General features: G+C 51.6%; 1 protein-coding gene across 4 annotated transcripts; it reads right to left on the bottom strand.

Annotated features, from left to right (window-relative positions):
• On the bottom strand, positions 1–9898 carry SLC33A1 (solute carrier family 33 member 1). Of its 4 annotated transcripts, XM_041467884.1 has the most exons (7): positions 9146–9898; positions 4655–4845; positions 3858–4042; positions 3328–3445; positions 2402–2617; positions 1765–1983; positions 636–758 (listed from the first exon to the last, which is right to left on the bottom strand). In XM_041467884.1, exons 1-6 carry the CDS (start codon positions 9861–9863, stop codon positions 1801–1803), a joined length of 1611 nt encoding a protein of 536 aa, XP_041323818.1. In that variant the 5' UTR covers positions 9864–9898; the 3' UTR covers positions 636–758; positions 1765–1800. The 4 variants fall into 4 exon arrangements, with proteins under 4 accessions (XP_041323819.1, XP_041323818.1, XP_041323823.1 ...); XM_041467885.1 differs by lacking the exon at positions 1765–1983 and having other exon boundaries at positions 1–758; XM_041467889.1 differs by lacking the exon at positions 636–758 and having other exon boundaries at positions 1824–2018.
• Positions 9899–10493: the final 595 nt, after the last annotated feature.

Raw genomic sequence — 10493 nt, forward strand, 5'->3', positions numbered from 1 at the left:
TAAATTAAACAAATGTAATTTGCTTATAAAAATAGTTTCTTATAAATCTTTAAAGCTTATAAAAGCCAGAAAATACATTTAAAAGAATCTCCGGAACATTTCATCCTTCGAGGCGTTGTTACAGTTCAGAAAGTGAGAAGAAGCAAAGCCCACAGACATCTCACATTGATCTTCCCACAAGGAATTCCACAGTACCATGCTTAACCTCCACGTCAGAATGCCTCGGGCATCCTTCCCCGGCTCAGCTGCCCTGTCAGATCACTTCTGTGTGAAAATAAAAGCTGGCACTCAGCTGGCAATGCTGCTGCCTCTACAGCCACGGCACGAGGAGCTTTCCCAGAGGTGCCCTATGGAATCAGCAGCTCTGGAGGCAGGGGTAAGCATGGGGCACAGAGGTGCTGCTTTAGCCATTCCTTTCTGAACTGCCCGTGCTGTGGGGAGGGCAGTGGTGCCACACACAGCCCTGCCTCGGCCACGCAGATCTCCCTGGCGTGGCACAGGAACACCGACGTTCCGGGGTGCTGATTATGGGGTATGTCTTTGTAATAAAACTAAAACCACCTTGCTGGTCCATCCAACACCTAAGTGCATCAATTGCTCCTCTTGCACTTCCACGAGGACTGGCCTTCGTCCTGCAGCTTTTTGAATTTTGGTCCAAGGAAGAACCACCAGGCGAAGCCCAGGATGACGCAGACGATGGACTCCACGTAGTAGCCATCCAGGGTGGTCACACAGGAGCCCCCAGCTGCTGTGCACAGCTGAAACAGAGCACAGGGCAATGCACTGAACACACAGCTCTCCAGAGCTGCAGGGTCTCCCTGCTCTGGTCAGGACTAAATAGAGTTGTTTACTCTTTGTTGTTTCCTATGCAGTTGGTCACAGAGGCTTTTGAGCTTATCAGCAGCAGGAAAAGTAACAAAGTACCAAACCTGCTCTAGACAGGTGGGAAATGGAGCACATCAGCCCAAAGGGCAAACTCCAGCAAACAGACACAGCCCCGCTGTCAATGCTGGCCCGCAGGTGCAACCACTGCTCCCAACCTCACAGAAAAAGATGATTTTTTTCCCTAGCCATCCATGCTGTGGACTCCCCAGACCTGGAAGTGTCTAAAGCCAGGCTGGACAGGGCTGGGAGCAACCTGAGATAGTGGAAGGTGTCCCTGCCCATGGCAGGGGTGGCTTTCAGGTCCTTCCAATCCAAACCATTCCATGATTCTGTACGTAGGACAAACACACCCAGGGATGGTTTTGAACTGGAAGACAAACACCCAGCATTCACAGGGTGATTGTACAGCCCAGGATTGTTTCTGCTATTGTTTGGCTTTCAACACTGCTCTAATCCCAGGATTAATCAACTCTCTGAGCTGAGGCTCTGCCAGCATTTTCATTATTCTGAGACATGTCAAAATCAGATTAGGAATAAGAAGGGAGTGGTGGTGGAATGTCACCAACCAGGAGGATGTGAGAAAAGATCAGAGCAGTAAGGTGAAGGAGGAAGGACTCAACCTGAGTAGAAGCTGAGACACAAGGAACCTAATTAGTGACAGGCTAATGAGCAAGAGGCTGGGAAAGCATCTGCTGCAGAAGCAGTTTCCCCTTGCACCAACAAAAACTGCAACTCCAGTTCAGACAAGTCATGCTGGACTCCAGAACACTTTGATCATTTAGAGAACCTCCATGTCCTAGAGCATCCTGGCATTCAGGAGGGAAATAAATCTCAGTCATGGGCACAGAAAAAAAAAAACAAAAAAAAAAAAAAACAAACCCCAAACATTTCCACTCTTCAGCTACATCAAATGTCTCATTTGCTGTGAGGAGGTGAATTTGAAATGTTGCTTTCCCAGCAGTTTTGTGTCCTGTTGTTTGATCTGTGTACAGCAAGTTCTTTGTTCTCTTCCACAGGGCTCCCAGAACTGGGCAGGCAGCCAGACCCTCTTGATTTCACGGGGAAAGTGGACACCAAAATCAGAGAGCAGAGCAGCATCTTGGAGAAGGTATCAAGGCAGGCAGATAAGAAGCCTCCAGGGAGACAGGAAGAAGAAAAACCTAGCACAGAAATGGAGGGCCCTGGGAGACAGAAAGGCTGCCAAGGACAGAGCCCCTGACTGCACAACTCAAAGCCACACCTACAGGTTCCTCACGCTGCACAGAATGTGACACCAGTCTGGAGCTTCTACTCCAGCTCAGCATGGGAAGAAAAAGCTCCCTACTCTGCAGCTGCAAACCCTGGGTAATGGGTACTTATTCAGAGTGCACAGCTGCTAACAGACTGGATTTTATCAGACAGGAAAATGAGCTCCATCAGTGGGAATTTGTGAGCACAAGCTATCCATTGTGAAGGTTTCCAAAGGAAGCCATTTAACTGGGACATTGAGCAGAGACCCCCCAGCCCCCAGACTCACCTCTGTGGCCGCTGCAGTGGCACAGGTGTGGCCCTGGGCCCCGGCACACTCCTTCACTGTGAGGGGGTCCACCAGCCACAGGGCCACCGTGGAGGGCCAGTTGCCCCCCAGGTTGGAGACGGTGTTGAGCAGGGTCATGTAGGTGCCCCCGATGAGCGGGTCGCTGACCTTGGCGTTGAAGGCCATGATGGCCACGTACATGCTGTACAGGGTGATCTGGGGACACACACAGGCCAGAGACAACTGAAACGCTGCTGAGACATCCCCTGAGCTCAGCAGCACTGACTGGGAAATGATCCCAGCAGCAGCTCCTCCTGCAGCCTGTCCCTTTCTGCGCTAACTCGGGGAGTGGCCTTGCTGCTCGGCTCAAGTCATGCTGCAACAGAGCCAGCCTCACATGCACTGGCATGACTTGGGCTATCAAACTGAAATACAATCAGCCAGCTAAAACACAACCTTCTGCATTTAAAAATCACCTCTCAAGGCCCTGCATTCCAGTTCTGATCACCGTGTATCAGGTGCTTGTTTCCCAAGTCTTTGGATCGGATCCATTATGATGTTCCTCCAACAACTGAGTTTTTTTCCTAGGACCAGCATCACATAACTTTATTTATTTGCACAACCAGTACACTCATCAGCATGCCTACCAAGCTCAGGCACAGTTCTGGGGTTTCTCCAGCTCCTCTGTGCTTTTGAGCTTCTGGGTCTGGGGAAAAAGGAATCTGGGGAACCACCCCAGACATGGAGAACTCTAAGTAGCTCACAGATGATGTCCAGTGGAGCACAGGGAATAGAGAGGAGTAACACCAGCAAGAGTATTAGAAGTCAGTTCTGCCACACAGCACAGGTCAGGCTTGGGGGGATTCCAGTGTGACCCAGGACAAGACAGGGAACAGCATTTCCCCTCCCCACACCGGGAGTGTTACCTGGTGTAGAGCATAACTCAGCACCACCACAGCGTAGTAGTAGACAGGAAATCCTCCTTCATGCTTTACTTTAGGAGCCCACCACACCAGGAAAGCGAATTCCAGGCCAAGCAGCAACCTGGAGGGATGAGAAAGATGATTTGTTATTCCAAGTGACTCTTCCCATGTGTTTCCTCAACACAAAGCAACCACTGACCAACCACAGAGAGTGCATTACAATAGTTAGATCTGAATAGTTACACCTATTTCTACCTCAGAATTAGATATCAAATATTTGACAAGCAGTAACATTGTTAGTTAGGAGCAGGAGAGCACTGCTCTAATGCTGCTGTACATGCACATCCCAAACACCTCATGCTCTGCTTCCACACAGTGACACTGCATGAACCAGACAGTTCAACTCACTGTGACAATCCTGACACACTTCTTTGGACCTGGAAGTCAGAGAGTTACACACAAAACCCTACAGGTGATCTGAACACACAAACTGAGCACACATATTACTGTGTTCCACTAACATGAGGCTTCACCTGTAAGGCATTGCTTTGTAGAAGGTGTTCAGGGGCTGGGGGCCCGCTGTGTATTTGCTGATAACCAGAGGCAAGATGATCTGCAAAGGAACCATTGGAACTGCCAGCAGAGCCAGGTGCTCTTTGGGGACTCCCTCCTCCACCAGTTTGAGTCCTGTTACAGCATCTGCTGCTGAAAACCCAACCTGCAATGTCAGGGAGACAAAATAAGCCAAGGAGAACAGGGAGTTTGGCTAGAAATGCAATTTACTCCCTATCACGTAAACTGAGAAATGGCATACAGAACACACTGTCACTGAAGTCACTTCTGCCCCGATGTGATTTCCAAATAAGTTCTACATGTTCTGCACTTGCACACTCTTACTGTCACCAGCCAAAACTATTCCAGGAACATTAAGTAGCACTGCCATTCATTCCTGTGCCTTCACTGCTGCTGGCATCCTCAGTGTCCAGCTAGGAGCCATGGAAACAGCTTGGACAGAGCTGGGGATTCTGAGCTAAAAACAAACATTTTCTGTCCTTTTAACTGCAGGCTACACAGCCTGTTTAAAAATGTACTTTACTTTAACACTACATTGCCACCAAACTTCTCTTCAATGTTTGTGTCAAACACAAAAGCTCTCACAAATCTTTTCTGCTGCACAGCCCTGCTCAGCACAATGAGATTACCCATTCTGCTTGAATTTCATGTGAAAATTCACAACTCTTGTGACAGCCAACAGCAAAACTAAGTTACATTCAGCAGCCTTCTAGAGCCTGATGCCAGCATTTAACAATTCTTAAAGGTATTTACGTACTTTTGAAGTGAGGATCAAGAGACAGAAAGTAAGAACTGCTGGCATCTTGATTATTGAGAATAGCAGCCTGTATGTGTCAGTGATGCCTTTTGTTTCTTCCTTTGCTGGTATTAGCTCCTGGTTTTCCTTTTTCAAAAAGGCAACCAATGTAGTGGTAATCAAGAAGACAGCTCCCCAGAAAAACAGGAAATCTGGAGGGGAAAATAAAATAAAATAAAAATTTCTTAGTAGCAGCCATGATTGACAGTTGTAGAACACAAACCTAACAATCAAAGTGGAATAAAAACAAGCAGCAAAAGCAAACCACAAGCACAGGTCTACATACAGTGAGTGCCACAGCTCTGCCCTCCTCTGAAAGGAGGTGTTTGCTGGAGCTGGGGCAGAGGAGCAGCAGCAAACCAGGTCACCTCCCTGCTGTTTGGGGGGTTATTACCACAGTGAGCGTGTTGGAGGAGGAACAGAAGCAAAAATGAACGTGTTGAAGGATTACACACACAGCCACTACAGGCTGATAAAGGAGGAAAACCACATGTAATAGTTAGAAAACAGGGAAGAACCTCCAGAGGCAGAGCTCCTTGCCAGCTCCTCCCTTACCCTGCAGTCAGGGAACCACTCTGTGCCCCAGCTCTACATCCCTATCTAATATCCATCTCCCACCTGCAGGAAACAGGGGTTTAGGAGGCTGAAGATGGCCTGAGGAAAGCTTTTACAGAGTTGTAAGGAGCCCTCAGATTTGTCTGGCTGACGTGGATCCTTGGCAGCATTCCAGTGCTCCGTTTAGGCAGATCAGTATCTGCTAAATCGTGGATGTGGGGCAGTAAAAAACCACCAGAGAGTACTTGCTGATTTAGAGAATGGCCAGTTCAAGATCATCCTATCCTCTGCCTCTACGACAGAGGCAGGAAAGAGCTCAGCCACGTGCAGGGGGTAGGACAGGAGCAGCCTTTAGCCCTCCTGGTCAGGAGCAGCTCCAGCAGCTCCGGGAGACCCGGCAGGAGCAGCTGGGGCTGGGGAAAGGAAGGGCAGAGACAAAGTTCGGGCAATCATCGCCTGCTCCTCGTGCACAGCAGGGAAGCGTGGAGGAAATGCAAGGACTGCTCCAGGTGTGTCCCACCATTCCCAAGGTAACAGAAAAATAGGCTTTTCATGCCATTTCTGCTACTTCTCCCCTTCCTAAAATAAACGTGACCTCACAAGCATCAGATTGCTCTCTCTTAAAAAATAAGGTGCCCTGAAGAGACATTCTCAAGGAAAGATGCATTTTCTGAGAGTCTCACCAACCACAGCTGCTGGCTACAAAGGATGTAGAGGAGCAGTTCTCTAATAATAACCCTGAGCATTATCACTGCAGTGAGAGACACAGTGCAAGGATGGGGATAGAAATAGCTCTGAGCATCATCACATGAGTGCTCCTGATCAGGCCAGCCCTGTCAGCTGCAGCACAGCACTGCAGGGGCTGCATCAGCAACAAAGCAAAGCAAGAAAAAAAGAAAAAAACCCACCACATACATATATATATAGTAGTTACGACAAAAAAGGGCTTTTGAGGCTGAGGCAGTTTACATAAAAATAAGGTACATTTCCTTTCAAATGCAAGGAACCTCACTAACAGGCTACGAGCAAGAGAACTTTGAAATTAGAGTTTGCGTAAGGGATTTCAAGGACAAACTTTCTGGTCCCACCACTGCTGCTTCCCCAATCCCTATTTTGTTTCTGCAGCTACACTGCTGCTAACAAAATAAACCACTGAGATGGGGTAAAACAAGTTTTTGAACTAGATCAGGGATGGATCAGGCTGGAAAACAGCCATGAAGAAGGTACCCACGTGGTACAGGTACAGGATCCCCTCCCAGGAGGAGGGGTGCTCCACAGTCCCTGGCACAGGTAAGTGGGGGTGGCCTTTGAGGGGCACCTTTGTCCTGTGTTCACTCTTTCCCTGTCCTTCCCTTTCCCTGGAATGGGCAAACCAGGCAGGAATCACAAACCCAGTCAGGGAGCTTCCCCTGCTTTAAAAAAAATATAAGTCACCTGAACAGCAAGTGCTAAATCAGCCTCTGGATGTGCCAGGACAATCAGCCCACAGAAGGGTTTTTCCTGTTTCCTTCTCCGGCATTTCAGCCTGGCACAGCCCAACACAGCCTTTGCTTTGGTGAATTTGATGGTGGGTTTACATTTGTCCACATTATTTCCTGAAGTTAATGAGAACAATGAATGCTGCTGCTTCTTAAGTGCTAAATCAGCCTCTGGATGTGCCAGGACAATCAGCCCACAGAAGGGTTTTTCCTGTTTCCTTCTCCGGCATTTCAGCCTGGCACAGCCCAACACAGCCTTTGCTTTGGTGAATTTGATGGTGGGTTTACATTTGTCCACATTATTTCCTGAAGTTAATGAGAACAATGAATGCTGCTGCTGCTTCTCAACAACTCAAAGCTGACTTAGGATCACAGAGTATCTTGAGTTGGGACAGACCCACAGCTCATCCCAGCTCCTGGTCTGGCACAACACATCCCTGGCAGTGCTGTCCAAAGGCTCCTGGAGCTCTGGCAGCCTCGGGGCTGTGCCCATTCCCTGGGGAGCCTGGGCAGTGCCAGCACCCTCTGGGGAAGAAGCTTTCCCTGATATCCAAACTAAACATCCCCTGACCAGCTCCAGCTGTTCCCTCTGGGTGCTGCCCCTCTGGATCATGGAGTGTTGACTCTGTTCTTTCCCTGGCACTGGGCTCAGCCTACAACAAAAGTGCTCAGAGATCTGAGCTGTCAGAGAACATTCACCTTTTCCAGCAGTGAAGTTTTCTGCTGCTTTACCTGCCCAAACCTGCTCATTACAGCCAGGGCAAGGACCAGTGAGCCCCTGTGCTCCTTGGTGAGCTGGTTATTCCTGCTGCTCTCGGTTGCTCCAGGGAAACACCAAACTGTGCCACTCACACGAGTGAGAAACAGAAATTTCTTACAGTTTTACTACCTGAAAAACCATATCCTGCAACTACAGTGTCAGTTATTTGCTGTTCTTACTCCACCCACATCAATACTCCAGGGCAGGTTAAGGAGGTGGCATTGCTGCTGTTTGGGTTTGGGGATAACGTCTTTTAAAAACAGCCCTTTTGTAATAATAACAAACCCATTTATACAGACAGCCCTGAGAGAAAAAACCTTTAAACAACCAAAACCCTGGGCAGTAAGGGAAGTACAGCCAAGCCAAGCTGTCTGAACAGCAGTGGCTGCAAGTTGCATCAGCAGCAAAGACGTCAGTGTGCACTGCAATGAGAGGATGGACACACCAGCCCAGAGCTGCACAGCTCCAGGGAAAGCCAGGAACCTGCTGGGACACTTGGAGGGCCACTCTGTGCTCCCTGACACAGGCCAGGCACGAGGCTGGCAGCAGGGAGCACAGAGGAGGACTGGTGAGCAGTGCTGAGAGCTGCAGAGACCAGGCAAGCACAGCAGCTGCGGACACTGCTGTCCTGATTCATCCCTGAGGAACGGGCAGGGCAGAAAGCAAAGCTGCCCTTCACACGACAATTCCAGCCTGTTCTGGCACACCTGAGCTTTGAGATGGCACAGGCAAGGCAGCCAGTGTGAGGGGGAGCAGAGACTGAGACCACGGGGATCCCTGCCAGGGTCACCCTGAGGCTGCCAGATTCCTGTCCTCCCTCACCCTTGCAACCAAACCAGCTGCACATGAAGCATCTCCAGGGTAATACCCCTAACATCAACAACACAGAGCCCTTCTGAGAAAAATCCCAAACCCCATCAGACAGAAACATCCCTCCTCTGACGGCCAGTTATGCTTGGATTACCACACTCCATTTAATTGCTAAAGAGAAAAAGCAAATCCCCCTTAATTTACTAAAATAAGGCCTTCCTTGAGAAACTGGCTACATGCTCAGCCCTGAACACTTTCACCTCTGTTCTGTGAGAAATATATTGGAAGAAACTTTTTTTTTTTTGGTTCCCCTCTTTCTTCTTCCCACATGGAGACTTCGGCTTGCTTTTTTTAAAGAGTAATCTACTCCATGCCCATTAAACTAGGAAGGAAAAAAAGAGTTCTTCCAAAGTGCTTAGGTCAGTCAAGATAATGACGAGGCAGGTTTTCCACACACTTTAGCCCAGAAAAGTCTGAAGTCCAGTGCATGTAGCAGTGGGCTCTGCCAGCCTCCAAGGAGGCTGTGCTTTCCCACGGGGCAAGGGACAAACCAAACCTGTTTGGTTCCCAGCATCAAACCACAGAGGGGTCCAGGCACAGGGAACAAGCATCCTGAGGAAGATACAACCATTATTATTAGGAAAAAATCCTTCCCTGTGAGGGCGGGCAGGCCCTGGCACAGGGTGCCCAGAGCAGCTGTGGCTGCCCCTGGATCCCTGGCAGCGCCCAAGGCCAGGCCGGACACTGGGGCTGGGAGCACAGGGGGCAGTGGGAGGTGTCCCTCCGTGGCAGGGAATCTCTTTAGTCCCTTCCAAACCAGCGCACGGCTCCGCGCCGGCACACCCGTACCTGAGAGGGTGACGATGCCCCGCGGCTGCGGCTCGAAGCGCAGGTACTTGTTGCAGAAGGAGGCGGACTCGAGGGCCAGGAAGAGCACGTTCCCCAGGAAGTAGCCGGCCGTCTGCCCCACGGAGTTGCAGGTGGAGGCGTAGCCCACGTTCTCCCGGGACAGCATGGTGAGCGCCCAGCCGTCCACCGCGATGTCCTGCGTGGCCGCCAGGAACTCGAAGAGGAAGAAGGTGACGGTCAGGGCCGCCACGTCGGGGCCGCGGCCGCGGCCGTCGCCCAGCAGCGCGTCCACCTGCGTGGACATGTAGATCATGAAGAGCCCCAGCACGTACTGCGTGGGCACCAGCCACGACTTGCGGCGCCCGAAGCCCCGCAGGTACACGGCGTCCACCAAGGGCGCCCACAGCAGCTTCAGGCTGAAGGGCCAGAACACGAAGCTGAAGAAGGCCTGGTCGGTGTAGCTGGCGTTCTTGCTCTGCAGGATGAGCGGCACGCTGCCCGCCAGCCCCAGCGGGATGCCCTGCAGCACGTACAGCACCAGCAGCAGCAGGATGCTGCCCAGCTCCGCGCGGTACCCGCGCGCCGGCGCCGGCAGCAGCGCCTCGGTGTCCCCGGGCAGCCCGTCGTGGGGCGGGTCGCCCGTCAGGTCCAGGCTGTGCTGGCGGGTGGCGGCGCGGCGCTGCCGGCCGCCCTCCTCAGCGGCGATGGCGGGCGCCATGTCCGGCAGCGGCCCGGCAGCGGCCCCGGCGCCGCCGCGCTGAGGGAACCGCCCCGCCCCGCGCGGGCCAGGCGTGGCCGCCCCTCATTGGTGCACTGGGAGTGACGTCATGCATAGCACCGCCCCGCTGACCCTGATTGACGGGGCAGGGGCAGCGGGAGCGGAACCGGGAACGGGAACCGGCGTTGGGGTCGGGATCACGGGGCGTCTCCGTGCCCGGGAAAGGCCGAGGGAGCTGGGGCTATTCAGCCTCGAGAGGGGCCCTCAGCCCTGGCTGTCCCTGGGTTCAGGGAGGCTCAGAGCTCTGCTCCGCCAGGTTCTGCTCCGGGGGCCCAGCAATGGCACCGGAGCCACCGGGACTGAGCCCAGGAGGTTCCAGCTCGACAGAAGGAAGATCTTTGCTGCGAGCACTGTAACAGAGACCAGAAAGGGTGTGGAGTCTCCTCACTGGGGATACTGCAGACCTGTCTGGACACAATCCTGTGCCATGTGTTCTGAGATAACCCTGCTTGAATGCAGTGTAAATAGAATGTAAAAGAATGACACATCCCAAAAAACGACAGACCAGAAACCCCGATTTTGAACAAAACCTGTACATTTCTATCAATCAGCCTCAGGACAGAACCATTT

The sequence above is a fragment of the Pyrgilauda ruficollis genome, unplaced genomic scaffold (assembly GCF_017590135.1).
Source record: "Pyrgilauda ruficollis isolate IOZ18807 unplaced genomic scaffold, ASM1759013v1 scaffold21, whole genome shotgun sequence".
Classification (NCBI taxonomy): Eukaryota; Metazoa; Chordata; class Aves; order Passeriformes; family Passeridae; genus Pyrgilauda; species Pyrgilauda ruficollis.